The sequence below is a fragment of the Lissotriton vulgaris genome, chromosome 8 (genome assembly GCF_964263255.1).
Source record: "Lissotriton vulgaris chromosome 8, aLisVul1.2, whole genome shotgun sequence".
NCBI classification, from domain to species: domain Eukaryota; kingdom Metazoa; phylum Chordata; class Amphibia; order Caudata; family Salamandridae; genus Lissotriton; species Lissotriton vulgaris.
Window position 1 is genome coordinate 28433178 of NC_141696.1, and position 18359 is coordinate 28451536.

General features: G+C 47.6%; 1 protein-coding gene across 1 annotated transcript in view; it reads right to left on the minus strand.

Annotated features, from left to right (window-relative positions):
• LOC147693284 (vomeronasal type-2 receptor 26-like) overlaps positions 1–18078 on the minus strand; it is a 29034-nt gene extending 10956 nt beyond the window's left edge. Inside the window, exon 1 of the mRNA XM_086935892.1 lies at positions 17257–18078. Coding sequence (XP_086792018.1) covers positions 17257–18078 — 822 coding nt within the window. The remainder of the gene's footprint in view (positions 1–17256) is intronic.
• Between the last annotated feature and the right edge of the window lie 281 nt (positions 18079–18359).

Genomic DNA, 18359 nt, shown 5'->3' on the forward strand with positions numbered 1-18359 from the left:
CCATGACATCACATTTTTTTTTAACAAACTTCACTTTGCATTTTGAGAGATTTCCAGCGTTCTTTTGTGCCTAATGACTTAGCATGCAGACCTGTTGACTTCAAAGCCAGGCTGCAAATGGCAAGCAATATATCAACATACCTTTCAGTGAAACCTATGATCATGTTATCATGTTCACACAAGGGCTCCAGCAGCAAATTTCCAAGGTATACATTGAGAGCTGGTCACTAGCCCCCCTGCGTTTTCACTGTTCCACTGAGTGCAGGACACCTGTGTAGTTTGCCATCCACACAACTGGTAAGGAGTCTACCGCTAGTTGTGGGAGAGGTCAGAAGGTTTATGACCTTGAATTCCTTGATTTATCAATGTTTTATTTCAACTCTTCCCATGCCATTGTGCATTCTCTAGTCATGCCTGTGAGTTATTATTCAGCTCACCACTTGCTACTCATTTCTTCATAAAATGAGCAGCTCAGCTCCTCGGGATGCAATAGCGTTAACGGTGATCCTGATCGTGTAGCGGTTCTGTTCGTTATTCTGAATGGCGTGATATGCTGCGTGATATGCTGCAAAACGATATGACTGCAGAAAATCGAAAGAACGAAAAGAAACGGTGGTTTGGCGGGGGAGTTCAGTGGTTCTGTTTCGGCTCCAGCGGAGGACGCAGTGAGTACTCCTGGTGTGCGCGGTAGGCGGAGGCAGCCCAAGCACAGAGAAGACGCTACTCGGCTCTGTTTCTGTTCCGAGTCCCAGGGTTGGGAGACGGAGGTGTGGACAACGGAGGAGGCGGTGAGTGCAGTGTACGAAGCATAAGCATAAGCATAAGCTTATTGACAGTAAAATCAACAATTGCGGCAAAGGCTAAAGTAACCCCTGTGGAGGGCTATTGTCGGAGGTATATTTTAAAGTATTCCTCGGAAAATGTTTGCCAAAGTGGTGTGAATAACCTGACTTTATCCTCTATGGAAAATATCACGGTCCCACAGCAAGGAGGGGGAGCTTCTAGGGGTGTAGGTAGATGGATGGATGGTGACACCAGTAAACTTGTGGGGGCCAAGGTGTGGGGGGTGGTCAAACCAGTAAAAGTGGAGGACACAGTGCAGCAGACTGAAGCTCCTGCTCAGGCACAGAACACAAAGTTCAATAGGTACGCCCTTGGAGCCAGACTGACATTGTACCCTACTCGCATATCCCCCCCATCTCTGTTGTTAGATCAAGCAATAGGCGAGGTAAGGGTAAAGCCTACAGCTCTGATGGCGGTTTAGAGGAGTCCGGGTTAGGAAGTAAAAAAAAAGATACAGGTCTAAACAGAAGGAAGGTGAAAGCTAAGAAGTGCGTCCCACCACATATAAAGGTTACACCTTCGTTGAAAACATACTACAAACTTATGGCCTCCAGAACCTCCCAGACACCATCTAAATCATCAAAACCGTTAAAACCACTAATATCCTCACCCCCACCTACACCTCAAATAATTGCCGTTAAGCAGAGCACAGTGGACCAAGGAAAACTTAGAGGGGAGTTTAGAAAATAAGAAAAAATCTGGAAAAGTACTGGCAAAAAATTCTCCTAATGACAAGACTGACAAGGCTGAAAATTAGGTCGTTTTGAGTGTACACTCGGATGTCAGTCTGTCAAATAAGTACTCTGCATTGGTAAACAGTAACTCTGAAGAAGATGATATCCCTCAACCATTTCAACCATCTCTTGAACAGCTCAAGAAGCAGGGAAATTTAATATATACCAGTAAATCCTGTGTCACTAACCCAGAAGTAACCTCTTCTACTTTAACAGATATTCTCCTGACTATGAAAGAGGAAATAACGAACAGATTTACTGTCTCGGAAAACAATCAAGCAGAGTTGGCCAGCCGTTTCTCAACATCTGAAGCAAACCAGGCAGCTATCTAGGCCTCGTGTGAAGCTTTAGCTAAGAGACTGGATGATGTTACTTTGAGAACAGAGGCTATGGAAAAGGAAATTCCGTTGATAAGGGATTCATTGCGTGCTACTGATGTAGTAGTCGCAAAGTTAAGTGCACAAAATCGAGAGCTAAAAGAGGACATCGAAAGGTTAGAGAATCATTCTCGACGGAACAATTTAAAATTACTTAATGTGCCTGAAGCTCTGGAAGGGGCAGACTTGAAGGGGTTTGTGATTTCGCTGATGAAAGGAACTGTTTTGAAAGGAGATGAGACGGTGGACCTAGTACGGGGAATCCAGAGGGTGCACCGAGATCCCTTTCGAAGAAATCCAGCTAGGCAGAAACAGCGGAAAATTTTGGTAAATTTTCTGACTTACACAGTGAAAGAGCAGATCCTCTCGTTGGCTCTGAAGAAAAAACAATTGCTTTTAACACTTCCAATCCCTTTAACTTTCAAATAAGGTCCGATATTTCCCATGTGACAGCAACCAGACATTGGGAGCTTGGGAAAAGCTTGGATGAGTTGAATGGACTGGGGGTAAGGGCACAATTAAAGTTTCCTGCACACCTTAGGGTGATGTGGAACAACCACATGCATCTGGTAAAATTAGAGGAAGAGGCAGACATTTTAATTGTGAAGATCAGGAAGTAGCAGGGATCAAAGTGTAGTGAATAGCGACTCTATCCTGTTTGTCTCGTCTTTTTTCTCTTTTTTCTATGTCATTCAGGTTGGTCGACTAGATGTACTAAAAGCATGATAGAGCGATTTATTTCAGGAGCACACACACCTAAAAATAAAAATAAATATTGCATCCTGGAGAGGGAGTTGAGCTAAATAGGCTCAGCCTATTGGAAGGGAGGGTTCCTCATGTGGGGGAAGGGCACAGGGGAAGATGGCAAGGGGTGGGGTCACAGGGGGAGCACTTGGGTGGGGAACATAGGGAAAAAATCAAAAAATATACTCATCTCAATAGAATCAAGAATTTAGGCCCGATAGGAAATAGAAGAGATGATGGGAGACCAAACTTTGGGGAGTAAACAGACCATTTTCACTACCTGGAATGTTAATGGAATGCGGTGTCCCCGCAGGCAGAGATTAATTCTCAAACATCTGGAACTTGCGAGAGCTCAGATTTGCCTATTACAGGAGATGCACCTAAGCTTAATTGAAAGTCGATTAATATTTTCTAGGACTAAATGAATAAAATCTTTTGAGGCATTGCAACAGACAGCACATAATAGAGGAGTGGCAATACTAGTGAAACAAGGTATCTCCTGCACGATTAGGGGGGTCCAAACAGATACGTCTGGGAGATGGTTAGTAGTAAAAATGATATTGAATCATGTAGATGTAGTATGCACCTCCTTCTATGGCCCTAATGTTGATGACTCTTCCTATCCCTGAAAATGCAATCTATATTGATGTTGGAGGCACCACCGTACATCCTGGGAGGTGATTTCAATGTACTGTTGGATCCCACTAAAGATAGGTCAAATGAAAGCAATTATATAGGGCACACCTAAGATACGTCGTGCGTTGCGAAATATGATCCACGACCTAGACCTGGAGGACGTGTGGAGAGCTAAGGAAGGCACGCATCAGGGGTTTACATTTTATAGTAAGAAGTCCAAACATGCCTCTAGGATTGACTATGTCTTTATAGACAGACACTCCATTACAGATTTCAAGGAGATAGTAGTTAAGCCTAGCCATCTGTCAGACCACGCTCCTCTACAGTTTGTGTATCAGAAAAGCGAATTACAGGCGCAGTCTAGATGGACGTTAAAGAGGGCTATGCTTTTAAATTCTGAAATAATTGATTCTATCCAGACCTTTTCTCTAGAATTATTTTTACTTAACATGGGGTCTATAACCCTTGATTATATTTGGGATGCTTATAAGGCTGGGCTAAGAGGGAGGCTTCATGGCATTATATGTGCTAAGAGAAATATCATGGAACCCTGTGGTATGTTTTTGGTCAATTAAGTAAGACCAATGTATTTACTATGTGTAAGATCTGCGTAATTTATGGAGGGTAGGGGGACAGGTTCCTAATAGGATTTTATGTAAAGTACATCTAACATTAGTACCAATGGGTGACACAGAAGAAAAAAAATTGAACTAAGGTATGTATACACATACACATAGTAAATACATTGGTCTTACTTAATTGACCAAAAACATACCACAGGGTTCCATGATATTTCTCTCTGTACTTGCTCCCCTCCCTGTGAATTGAACCAGGGGAACCTTCCAAACTGTATTTTTGATTATATGTGCTAAGAACAGGACAGAGGCTGGGATACTGAAGAAAATTGAGGAAAGAATTGGACAGCTGGAGCTCGAAAGGATCGATATGCATAATGTAGAGCAGGAACGACTTCTTCAGATTGAGCAAGAATTGGATCTGGCTAGGCAACAATACAGAGGGAAATTGGATGCGAAATGTAAAGTCCAATGGGATTCAAGTAGGATGGAAAGCTTTGAATACGGAGAGAAGGCAGGAGCACTATTGGCTAGGAAAGCCAGAACTGATCGAATTTTTGGTCTCCCACCCCCTAATCTGGCCTAGGGGCATAGGCTGATTAGACACTGTTCCCTTCATATTTTTTGATGACATCATATTTTAGGTGTGTCTTATTTGAGTATTTCCCAATTCCACTTTTACCTTTACATTTAATTTATCCTGATTAAAAATTGTTCTCTCGCACTGTATAGTTTTGTTGACTTCATATTTCAGGTGTTTCTCATTTGAGGATTTAACAATTCCGCTTTTACCTTTACATTAATACATCCTGCCCTCTGTTATTTCAGCATCTTTATCATTACACTGGCCAGCTCCTTTGCCAACTTTATTGCGCTACAGCAAGACTAACCATCCAGTACTTTTGGTGAGAAATACTATGTATATATTCTGGAACAATTAGGATTAGTCATTTTGCATTTATTAGAACTGGTTAACACTCCATACCTTGCTCAGTAGTATTTAAATGTATTCTACTCTTTACTTTTATTCCTCTCTAGCTTCCTCCTTTTGTGAACTCTGCCCTACCCTATTCTTCTCACTGACATATTTTTCCGAAGTCTTAGATGCAATACTTGGTTGTATATTATTTCTTTTAACGATGTGGTTACTGTATTTACCATGTTTTACCATCATTGCTGTCTGTATATCTCGAATTTGGGTAACATGCCCTCCAGTTAGTAGGATTGTTATTGTGTCCCCTTAGGTTTTGTGTTGTCTCCTTGGCTTCTGAATGCCTGATCTGATGTTTTTAGCACTTGTATGTCTTTTTGCCATGATTATTTTATGTTACTATATGTCATTAATATATGTGTATATTTCACGTTGTTTTCAGCCCTGACGAAGCTCCCATGTTTGGGGAGCGAAACGCGTTGGCTGTCCTGTGCACTTTGAAAATACGAAAATAAAAAGAAAAATATATTTTTTGATACAACTCTGGTCCTGTTGATTTAATTTGTGCTTGGTGCTGCCTCCATTCTTCTCCAAAGTTTCTATCTGGAATTCCAGTGGGACCGAACCGCAGCAGGTCCTGGAGGTTATCAGCACAACAAGACTGAATACTTTAAGGGACGTTGGAAATTTGAGGTGCTGGTCGTTTGATCCGCTGTGGAACATTTTTCTTTGATACCAATAAAAAGGGCAGGGATCATGATTTGGAAAGAGTTTATGGATGCTGAAGGGGTACACCCATGGGAGTACTTGAGGGCAAACGTAGGGACTGGTCTATCAAGATTCAAATATCTTCAATTGGTGTCTTGGAACACAGCAGTACGCGAGGAGATAAAAGGTAATGAGGAAATGGAAAGGCGAAGTCAATTCATCTTACCAATTAAAAAAGAAATCTCTGTATGGTATGAACATCTATTAAAGTCTGAACATAATGGGATCCCTCCGGCAAAGGGGATTTGGAATAATTCCTTCATGGCACCGCAGGCTGAGGGCATGCTCGAACCATCTTTAAAGACATTAGATAACTATATAAAGCCTGAAAAAGAATTATTTCTTCGTGGTCAATAGTCTCTATTATACTCCCTATAAAATCGCAAAATATGCTCCCATACCCCTGCCAAAATGCCCGCGATTTCACACATTGTTGGCAGATGACATTCACATGTTTTTCGAATGTAAAGAGCTGGAACTTTTTTAGAAAGATGTGGGGCACACACTGTTGGGAGTTTTTAAGACTAGGGTTGAAGTCAATCCTTCCTTGATTATATTTGGAGATGACGGTCTATTTTATCAGACTGCCGCACGGCAGGAAAAAGGGCTCCTATTGTACATGATCCTGCTGGCAAGGAGGGAAATCTGTAGGAGGTGGAAAGATCCCCTCCCCCCGAGAAGTGAGGACTGGTTAAAAGCATCTTTTGTCATGGCTTGGCTGGAATATGAGAGAGTAGAGGATAAGCCATCTAATATCTGGCACACTCTAATGAGGTGGGGGAGAAATCTAAGACTGATCCAGTCGCTCTAATGATTACACCATGTCCCCAGTACAAAAGAGGAAGAGGTCAGGTGACCCAAGTGAATTGTGGTCAGTCAAGCGGCCCACAGGTCAATCAATCAATCAATCAATCAGTGACACTTATAAAGCGCGCTACATACCCGTAGGGTCTCAAGGCGCTGGGGGTGGGGGGGTGCCGCTACTGCTCGAACAGCCAGGTCTTCAGCTTCTTCCTGAAGGAGAGGTGGTCTTGGGTCAGGCGCAGGTCGGTCGGGAGGGAGTTCCAGGTCTTGGCGGCCAGGTAGGAGAAGGCCCTTCCTCCTGTTGTCGCTCTTCGGATGCGGGGGACGGCGGCGAGGGCGTGGTTGGCTGATCGGAGGTGGCGTTTGGGAGCGTAGAAGTTGACTCGGCTGTTGAGGTAGCTCGGGCCTTGGTCGTGTAGGGCTTTGTGTGCGTGGGTGAGGAGGCGGAAGGTGATTCTTTTGTTGACGGGGAGCCAGTGAAGGTCTCTCAGATGTCCGGAGATGTGGCTGGTTCGTGGGATGTCGAGGATGAGTCTGGCTGAGGCGTTCTGGATCCGCTGGAGTCTCTTCTGGAGCTTGGCAGTGGTGCCGGCGTAGAGGGCGTTGCCGTAGTCCAGCCGGCTGGTGACGAGGGCCTGGGTGACGGTCTTTCTGGTCTCGGTGGGGATCCACCAGAAGATCTTCCGTAGCATGCGTAGGATGTTGAAGCACGCCGAGGAGACGTTGTTGACTTGCCTGGTCATGGAGAGGGAGGAGTCCAGGATGACGCCCACGTTTCGTGCATGGTCTGTCGGTTTGGGTGCGGTGCCCAGGGCGGGAGGCCACCAGGAGTCGTCCCAGGCGGAGGGTGAGGAGCCCAGGATGAGGACCTCCGTCTTGTCCGAGTTCAGTTTCAGGCGGCTGGTCGTCATCCACTCGGCTACCTCTTTCATCCCTTCGTGCAGGTTGGCTCTGGCGGCGGCGGGGTCGTTGGTCAGGGAGAGGATCAGCTGGGTGTCGTCGGCGTAGGAGATTATGCTGAGGTTGTGTTTGCGTACGATGGCCGCGAGGGGGCTCATGTAGACGTTGAAGAGGGTGGGGCTCAGAGATGATCCTTGGGGGACGCCGCAGATGACTTCGGAGGCCTCTGACTTGTAAGGTGGTAGGCGGACTCTCTGTGTTCTTCCGTGGAGGAAGGAGGTGATCCATTCCAGCGCCTTGTCCTGGATGCCGATGTTGCTGAGGCGCCGTACTAGGGTGCGGTGGCAGACCGTGTCGAATGCCGCGGAGAGGTCTAGGAGGATGAGGGCCGCTGTTTCTCCATTGTCCATCAGGGCTCGGATGTCATCGGTGGCGGCGATGAGGGCGGTCTCGGTGCTGTGGTTGGCTCGGAAGCCGGACTGTGAGGGGTCGAGGGATCCGTTCGTCTCGAGGAAGGCGGCCATCTGCTTGTTGACGGTCTTCTCGATGACTTTGGCTGGAAACGGGAGGAGCGAGATGGGGCGGTAATTCTTGAGTTCGGTGGGGTCCGCTGTGGGTTTCTTGAGTAGAGCGCTGAGTTCGGCGTGCTTCCAGCTCTCGGGGAAGGTGGCGGTGTCGAAGGATGTGTTGATGATGTCTCGCAGGTGGGGTGCGATGACAGCGTCGGCCTTGTTGAAGACGTGGTGAGGGCAGGGGTCGGTCGGTGATCCAGAGTGGATGGAGTTCATCGTGCGGATGGTGTCTTCGGTGCTGATCGGGGTCCAGGCGTGGAGGGTGGTGGTGGGGGGGGTGGTTGTTCGGTCATGGTGTGCGTTGGTTGGTTGTTGAAGCTGTTGTGTATGTCCGCGATCTTGTTGTGGAAGTATGAAGCGAGGGAGTTGCAGAGGTCTTGCGATGGGATGATGTCGTTGTTTCCTGCGCTGCGGTTGGAAAGCTCTTTCACGATGTTGAAGAGTTCCTTGCAGTTGTGTGCGTTGTTGTCCAACCGGTCCTTGAAAGCTGTTTTCTTGGCGGCGCGGATCAGCTGGTGGTGTTTCCGGGTGGCAAGTTTGAAGGAGGTCCTGTTGTCCGGTGTCGGTTCCCTTCTCTAGACTTTCTCGAGGGCTCGGCAGTTCTTCTTGGAGCTCTTGAGTTCGTCGGTGAACCATGGGGCCTTCTTGCTGCCGGGTCTGCTAGGCGGGGTCCTCAGTGGGGCGAGTTCGTCCGCGCAGTTGCTGATCCACTTCGTGAGGTTGTCGGCGGCCTGGCTGGGGTTCGCTGAGCTGGCAGGAGGGTGCTGGCTCAGGGAGGTGGCGAGCTGGTCTGCTGTGATCTTGTTCCAGCTTCTGCGGGCGGTCTGTTTCTGGTGGTGGTGGGTCGTCGTTCTCTTGAAGGTGAAGTGGACGCAGCTGTGGTCCGTCCATTGAAGCTCAGTGGCTTGGCTGAAGTTGATGTCTGTGCTGGAAGAGAAGACTGCGTCGAGTGTGTGTCCGGCGAGGTGGGTGGGGGTGGATACCAGTTGCTTGAGTCCCAGGTTGGCGAGGTTGTCGAGCAGGGTGCTGGTGTTGCGGTCGTTGTTGTTCTCCAGATGGAAGTTGAGGTCTCCCAGGAGGATGTAGTCAGCGGAGGGGAGGGCATGCGGGCTGACGAAGTCGGCGATGTCCTCGCTGAATTGCGTGCGTGGTCCCGGGGGTCGGTAGATCAGGGTGCCTCTGAGGGTGGTGTTCGGGTTGGTGTGGATCTGGAAATGTAGGTGTTCGGCGCTGGTCAGGGTGTTGTCGGTGCTGGTCGTGAGACGGATGGTGCTCCTGTGGACGATGGCGATGCCTCCTCCGATCTGGTTGGCGTTTCGGTCCCTCCGGACGATCTTGTAGCCCTCTGGGATAGCGATGGCGATGTCGGGAGCTGAAGAGGTGTTCATCCAGGTCTCCGTGAGGAAGGCAACGTCAGGGGCTGTGGCGTCTAGGAGGTTCCAGAGTTCGATGGCGTGTCTGTGGACGGAGCGGGTGTTGAGCAGGATGCACTTGAGGTGGGTGCTGCTGGTGTTTGACTTGGCGGGTGTTGGTGCGAGGCAGGTCCGGATGCAGGAGAACTTGCAGGCGTGGCAGCTGAAGGGACCGTGGGTGCGTCGTGGAGTGGCTTGGTGGCACTCTGGGCGTCGGCCGGTGTTGAGTGCGGTGAGGGTGGCGGCGGAGTACGTCAGGCGGGTAGGTCGGGGTCTTCGAGGGCCAGGGGTCCTGGCGCTAGACGCGATCCGGTCGCGGACGGGCGCAGACGGGCTTACCTTTGGCGCGCCTTCGGCGCACAATCGGCGCGCCCGCTGCGCGTGACCGCTGCGCGTTCGCACGGTCGCCATTTAAGGCGAAGTGCGCGGGTGGGCGGAGCAGCTGGGAGGCGGGAGCGGGGAGGGTTACAGAAGAGAAAAAAGGGGCGGGGACAAGCGGCGGTGGCGGGAAGGGAGAGCGGGGGGCGGCGAGGTAGGCGGACAACAAGGAAGGAAAGTCAAAACACGGGCCAAATTAAATTCGGCAACACAGGCACAAAAAATCGACAAAACAAGGAAAAAAAAGAGGTTAAGCACAACAGGCACAAATGTTTGACAAAACAAGGCAAAAACAATCCCCGCAGCGGAGGCAGCCGGCAACCGGCAAAACGAGGCAGCAGCGAGGCAGAGGGCAGGCAAGGGGCACACGCAGCAGCTGGTGGCCGTGCGGCGCGGGGGTGTCCCACAAGTGGGTCAGATAGATATATCAGGTAGATATTATGCCTGTAAAAGTTCCACAAAGACTTGACACTGTGAGATGAGAAGAAAAAAAAAAGAAATAAAATGAGAATAAACATTAAAATCTTTCCTCTTCACTTAGATGGCAGAATTTCAATGTTTTCCTTAAAGTCTTTTATCTGTCAGGCCAAGCTGCAAAGGATCTAGAGAATCTATAGTTTGCACACAGAATCAAATTTTTTGGCATGTTATGAATCCATGACTGGTCAAACCTCAGTATCATGGGTTCACATTGGTGTTTGTTCCCATGTACATTGGTTTACAGACTTGATCAGGCCCTATGCACACAGATTCACATGCATTTAGTTTTCTCTGGCACTTTGCTTTCAATGGCTGGCTTCTTCTCAACCACATGGATTTATGTGTCTTTGACTCGAATTGTGGTCATAATTTATTTAATTATCTAAGGGGAAAATCGATAACTTAACAAAAGTTCAGAGGAAATGTGAGAATCCATTCATTATCACATCATTCAAAAGTAAAGGGCCATAGCATTTCATGTTTTGGGATGAGATGAGAAGGAATTCATTTTTATGCTGTTGGGCATAGACATCCTCATGTTTGAGACATGAGACATGAGTGGAGAATGTCTGACATGTCTTCCACTGCCTTCAAGCACATGGTTTTTATTGGCCCTGTTACCCTTGTGCACATGTATTCAAATGTCTTCTGCTGCCCGTAGTTAGATGTGAATTCAGTGGCATCCAATGACCTTGTGCACATAGATTACCAAGCCTTTGGCTGCCCTCATGCACATGGCTTCCATTGGACTTGTGTATTTGGATTCACATGTCTTTAGCCACCCTCAGGCACATGGCTTCCAATGGGATTGCTAACCTTGTGCACATGGATTCCCATGTCTTCTGCTGCCCGGAGGTACATGGAAATCCAATGGCTTGCAATGGCTTTGTGCACATAGATTCATATGCCTTTAGTTGCCCTCCGGCACATGGTTTCCAATGGACTTGTGCATTTGGATTCACATATCTTCAGCCACCCTTCCGCACATGGCTTTCAATGGCCATGCTAACCTTGTGCACATGGATTCACATGCCTTTGGCTGCCAGGAGTTACATGTGAATCCAAGGGCTCCCAATAGCCTGTGCACATAGATTCCATGACTTTGGTTGCCCTCAAGCACACGGCATTCAATGGCTCTTTGCACATGGATTCACATGCATGCCTTTGGCTGCCCTCAATCACAGGTCTTCCAATTGCTTTGTGCACATGGTCTTACATGCCTTTGGCCTCTGGCACAATACTTCCAATGGGATTTCTAACCTTGTACACATGGATTCACACGCTTTCGGCTGCCATCAAGCACATGACTCCGAATGGCCCTGTGCACATGGATTCACATGCCTGCCTTTAGCTGCCCTCAAGCCCATGGCATTCAATGGCTGAGTGCAAATGGATTCACATGCATGCCTTTGGCTGCCCTCACGCGCATGCCTTCCAATCGCTTTGTGCACAGGGATTCACATGCTTTTGACCTACCTCCTTCATATGGCTTCTAGTGGCCCTGTGTACATGTATTCAGATACCTTTGTCTACCTTCAGGTATGCAGATTCCAATGATCTTGTGCACATGTACTTGCATGCCTGCCTTTGGCTGCCCTCAAGCACATGACATCCAATGGTCATGGGCACCTGGATTCACATCCATTCCCTTTACTGCCTTCAAGCTCATGCCTTTCAATTGCCTTGTGCACATGAATTCACATACCTTTGGCTGCCCTCAGGCACATGGCTATCAATAACCCTTAGCACATGGATTTGTATGTCTTTGGCTAAGCTCAGACACATGGCTTCCAATGTCCTTGTTCACATGGGTTCCCATGGCGTGGCTTCTCCATGTGAACAACATTCGCCAGGCTAGAGGAGAGCATCTCTAGCCATCCTGGTGTGAATGTCTGATTAATACACAAAAGTGGGCTGCCCCTTGAATCAATTCCTATGTTTATATATAGAGTTCTGTAGAGATGCACTTCCCAGTGGGGGCGTCTCATAAAAAGTTACGGACTGGCCTTACACACCGCCCAGTGACATGTTTCTTCATCGGCTGTCCTTGCCCTCTAAAAACTTGGTTTGAAAGAGGGCGGGCATACACCTGGAGACAGGGATGCACTTCTAAATCTAAGTGATGGCCGTGGGGGAGTGATAAGTGATTTAAAAACCATTACATTAGTCCATGTGCTATGCTTTATTCAAATGGTAAATGTACGGTGGGTAAAAACTAAGTGAACAGTGGTATGGGTTATTATTCTCCCTTCATCTTATGAAATGCGGTCAACATGTTTCTGCTGAGGTGTCCCCAAAGGGTACGTAGCATTCTTTAGGACCTAAAAAAAGGGGGGGGGGGGAAGGAAGGGGTATAACCTATGTATCCACTTCCCTTTAACTAGTGAAAAATTGGAGGAAAATCCTGTCGCTAGATCAGGGGAGGGGTTAAAAAAACACTATGTGGATGGATATTTCCCTCTTGGTATAGTACTACTGAGAGTAACTCTGTAGAGAAAGGAAAAACAAAGACAAAACATACAAACCAAACCGTGTAAGTATGTAAACAAATAGTTTATAAACATCATCCATCCCGCGTAATACCTATAGCGTACGTAGTGGTGTGAAGTGGTCTTTATGAGACACGTGGCAGGTGCAACGTGTACTCACATTGTTAAAAAGTGGTTGTAAACCAACTCTTACCCTGCATTTCTACCCTAAACGCTCCATGGGAGGGCTGAGGTGGAAGGACCTACTTAGACTTTCTGTAGGGAAAAAAACACATAAAATCACTACTGGTAGTTAAGGGTTAGTCATCAGTATTCAGAAAGAACCAGGACCAAGGTTCATAATTAAAGCAAACATAACAAGGTGAAATCCAAAACTAATGGACCACTTATTCATTCAAGTTCACACCAGAATTCCTTCAGGCATACTCTTACTGTCTAGTTTCAGTGCTTCCAGACGTTCTTCCGGGATGCGTCCTCTATGTCTCCCCGCTGATGGTAAATTGTGATATTCAGAGGGTTTTTATACTAAAGAGCTATGACTAATTAGTGAGATAATCAGTGTTAATTGGGCCCATAAAGTGAGTTTCCTGTGTCCCTCTATGGGACTGCCTGACCGCCTGGTGGGAGGCGTGACTGTGAATCACCCCACTCGATTGGTCAAAACATGCCTCCAACACTACAAAGGCTATTTAGATAGTTAAAAATGGGCTTGTGAGGTTTGTTTCCTGTGTCCCTCTTGTGTGAGCCTGACTGCCTGATTGAGGGTGTGTATTCAATAAAGGTTTATGTTCGGCTTCGGTCAAAACATGCCTCCAATACTATCAAGGCCATTTTAGATAGTTAAAAATGGGCTTTTGAGGTTTGTTTCCTATGTCCCTCTTGCTTGAGTCTGACCGCCTGGTAGAGGGCGTGTATTCAATAAAGGTTACGTTCGGTATTGGTCAAACGGCACCATTACCGATGTTATGGTCCTTCCCCTTCCTGCGGGAAGACAAAGGCAGTTACGAGGGTATTAGCTCCCATATTTGTGAGGACACCCATGTTTATTTCCGGGTCTGATCAGTCTCCCGGTATTTGAGCATGCGCTGAAGTAGTGGGAAACCTGATACCGCGCATGCACCGTGGTGTATTCCGTGAGACGCTTGCCCTGCTATGGCTCCTATGCTTGCACACTAATAACTACCAGCGTGGATTACAGCAGGGGCCGCTCAAGATCCCCATAAAGTGAGGGGATACCCCAAGAGTTCTAAACACTGTGAGAAAAATAAAGCAACATTATTCTGTTCATAATGGGGTTACGGGCCAATGGTACCTCACTTGTTATATGTGTGAAGTTCACACTAATGATAGTCAGTGGTGGTAATTGCTACAGCTGGTCTCTATGTTTGATAACATGGGTTTACACAAACCAATGTGTTTCCCATGCCAGCTTGATCGGTTTGAATTTGCGAGCATAACAAGGGGCCCACTATTAGTGAACTACTTAAAATAATGTAGACCAGGAGGGTAGCAGTAGAGAATAGTCCCTCACTCTGTCATCATAAACTGAGCCCAGCCTTGGCCTTTTGAGTTTGATTTTGCAGTGAAGTCTTGGTTTGTGTCCATAGAAATATTCAAATGAATACACCTGACAACAATTTGGTGTAGATCAATAATCCAGGACTGGGAGTGGTGTCCTTCAAGACAAAAAGATAGGTACTCACTCTTATTACAGATATAACAGGCGGATGCTAAATAGAATGCAGTTCCCTCACCTGTATGGCCCCATGGCAGCGCTGCATTGGCCAATTCACCTTAGTGCTCCTGGGTGGCAACCTGTTACAGAATCATGTTGTTTCTTCTGTCTGTTGGCCTATAGCAATTTTGACAAACAGCCACGACTCCCTCTTGTTCATTTTAAACTGTTTCAGTCACAGTTTAGAAATGTTTTCATTCCACTCTCAAATATATTCGCTTTTTCTGCTCATGTTCGGCTGGTGTTGACGGCAGCTTTTGTTTTCGCTCTTGCTGTGGAGATCCATTTTTTATGCTGGTATTTCTATAGATCAGTCCCTCCTGGCTTTTTTATGTCACTGTTTTTTTGATCTTCCGTCACTGATACTGGCTATCTGTGGTCCTCTAGTTCTTGCAGGACTTGAAACTTGTTATTGAGGGTGACTGAGTAGTCACTAATTTTTGAAGGTGAATATTCGAATACCATCAATGAAGCAAAGAGAGGTAGGTCAGTCAAACAAAGATTCATCAATGGTCTTGCCACAGAAGCCTAGAAACAGCAAACCATGGCAAATTGGAAGACCTCTACAACATAACAAAGAAACAATCAGATACAGCAAACCAAAAAGACCTGTTAAAGGCAAAGCTGGGAAGACAATCATGGGTAATGAAGGCCACCAATGAAGATCAGAGGAGGACTTTGAAGAACTGCTGAACCAGCCTGTGTTGCAGTCTCTACAGATATAGAGCCAGCTGACAACGACTTGCCAATCGACTACAGCAGATCAACAAAAGAAGATATATAGCAAGCCATCAAACATCTGAGCACTGAAGGCAGGCATTGAATCATCAGTAGGCATGCTCTATCCGAGGTTTTGAAGGATCTGGGAAGAGGAGAATGCGCTGCCAGACTGGAAAAAGGCATATCTCATCACGATCCCCAAGAAAGGTGACTTGAGTAACTGTGTAAACTGCAGAGGGATAACTCTTCTATCAACTCCTGGTAAACTGTTCAACAGAGTCATCCTGTACAGAATGCAGGAACAAGTTAATGCTCAGTAGAGAGATCAGCCAGCTGGCTTTCGCAAAGATAGATCCTGTACAGACCAGATCCCAACAATGAGCATCATCATTGAGCAGTAGATGGAAGGGAACACCCCCCTTTATTTCAACTTCATTGACTATGAGAAGGCATTCAACGTCGTGGACAAAGAGACCTTTTGGAAACCCCTCTGCTAAGCTGGTGTGCCATATGAACTTGTAAGAATCGTCAGGCCCTCATGCGAGGGAATAACCTGCAAGATAGTCCATGAAAGACTACTCACTGAAGCATTCCAACTGAGGATTGAAGTGCACCAGCGTTGTTTGCTCTCGCCTTTTCTCTGTCTGTTGCCCATAGACTGGATCAGGAAGACATTCACACCAAGGAGATGAATTGGGATCCAGTGGACACCTTGGACAGAGCTCGAAGACCTGGACTTTGCAGACAACCTGGCCCTACTCTCCCATACCCATCTGCAGACGCAAGAGAAGACAAAAAATGTGGAGCCACATCAGCACAACTTGGCCTCAACATCCATAGGGGAAAAAACTCAGATCCTGAAGGTTTAAACAGCCAGTAGAACTAAAGTCAGTGATGCACTGGAAGAGGTTGAGGCCTTCACCTACTTGGGCAGTGTCATAGGCAAGCAGGGCGACACAGATGTCAGGGCAGGAATCCTTACTTAGACTTAGCTAAAGAAGATCTGGAGCTCCAAGAATCTAAGGCTGCAAACCAATAACAGGCTTTTTAATAGTAATATAAAATTGCTCCTTCTGTTTGCCACATAAATTTGGAGGACAACAGTGCCCACCACAACCAAATTCCAGACCTCCGTCAACACCTGATTGAGAAAATGATCCAAATCCGCTGGCCAAACACAATCAGCAACAATGACTTATGGCAGCCGACTTCCCAACACCCTACTCATGAGCTAATTGTGAAAGATCACTGTGGCTGGATAGGTCACCCCTTCAGAGAGTCTGCAGCAAACACCACTGTGCAAGCCCCGACCTGGAACAAGAAACATCAGGCGCTAAGGCCCCGAGGCCGGTGGCAGGGAGATGGGTTACAAGTGCATTCAGATAGAAAGGAATGCTCAGGACAGAGATGGCTGGAGAGTCCTGGTGATGAGCCATACCCCAGGAGGAATAGTAGGCATAAGCAAGTAAGTACTCTGTAATCGGGGCAGGGGGGCTGGGAACACTGACTTTGGTTGGAACCGGTGCCGCAACAGGAAGAGTCTGACCAGAATATCTGATTAGACTTGGCTTTATTTTTAAAGTTCGTTTTGTTCGGTAAGTTAGTCTCTCTTTCGCGAACTCCCGGTTATCCGTGGTGAGGCCGTCTTTTTCCAGGGTTCTGGGCACGCGTTGTCCTCTCGGAATCGCCTTCCCCGGTGTAGCGATGTTGGAGCCAAGGGGAAAGAAGACGGACAAAAGGGAGGCCGTTAGTCGCAAGTCTGATAGCAATCCTTACCCAAGGGGAACCCAGTGGTAGTGAAGGGACACCGTGTGAACGTGCAGACGTACAGGCACACTCGTGATTTTTGCTACAAAGTTTACAGGAGCTAGGTAAGGAAGGGAGGTAGGAAAAGGGAGGGTAATGCGCGAAAAACAGGCATCGGGAAAAACACAAAGGAAAGGCATGAACGGGGTAACTTTACACTATTCACATGAGGCACTCTTTCTCCCCACCCAAGCCGCCCAACGCCGCCGTACCTGGGCAAGCCACACTCCTCCCTCGGGAGTGCGGCACGGCGGAACACAGGGTCGTTGGCCTCCTGGCTCTCCTCCGCTCTCCGGGAATCCGTTCCTCCGTTTTCTTCGGGTCCCTTCGTAGCGTTCTCCTCGCCTTCTACTCTCGAGCCGTTGGTGACGTCACACGCTGTGTAGAGGGCTTCCCCCGTTTTCAACCATCCAGCGTCCACGTCAGAGGCAGGCGTGGTTTCATTGCAGTCGTCGTACACCTGGTTAAAGGAACCAGCGGATGTTTCCTCATACGACTCCTGTCGTGGGTTCCAGTCATCCCTCGGCGTTTCCGACTGTAGGGCAGAAGGGTAGGCAACATCAAGGGTCCACCAGTCTTCCCGGCCACCCGTCCCGACCCCGTTACACTCCTCCCCCCTTGGATTCTCCCGGTCGGGGAGAATGGGCGCCCTGGACAGATAATCAGCGTTGCTGTTTTCGGGTCCTTTTTTGTGTACTATCCGAAATGCAAAGGGCTGAAGAAATAGAAACCACCTGAGTATCCTGGAGTTCTGAGTCATGTTTCTCTGCATCCATTGCAAGGGAGCGTGGTCTGAATATAGAATGAACAGTTTTCCTTCGAGATAATATCTCAACTTGTCCACAGCCCAGCGGATCGCCAAGCATTCCTTCTCAACTGTAGGGTATTTACATTCCCTTTGGTGGAGTTTGCGACCTATAAAGAGGATGGGATGTTCCAGCCCATCCTCTCCCGATTGGGACAATACGGCTCCAATCCCAGTGTCCGAGGCATCTGTCGCTAGGGAGAATGGTTTTTCAAAGTCTGGAGGTATCAGCACTGGGCTTGTGGTGATGGCTTTTTTCAGGTCTTCGAAAGCCTTGTAGGCCCCTGGGGAGGGGTGTTTCCCTATGCTATGTTTGTTGTTATTTTTAAGGAGATCCGTCAAGGGAGCGGCAATATCCGCAAAATTCATGATGAACCTCCTGTAATACCCTATTAAACCTAGGAATGCCCGAAGATCTTTCTTGGAGGACGGAAAGGGGGTGCTAGTGATGGCTCTTAGGCTCTTATTTTCTCTTCCTGAGGAGCAATAACCCCCTCCCCTAGCATGAACCCTAGATATTTCACCTTGGGAAAGGCCGCCCTTGACTTCTTCGAGTTTACGTGCAGGCCTGCATGTTGTAAGGCCTTCAAAATGAGGTCTATATGTTCAAGGTGGTCCTCCCATGTCTTGCTAAAGATGACGATGTCATC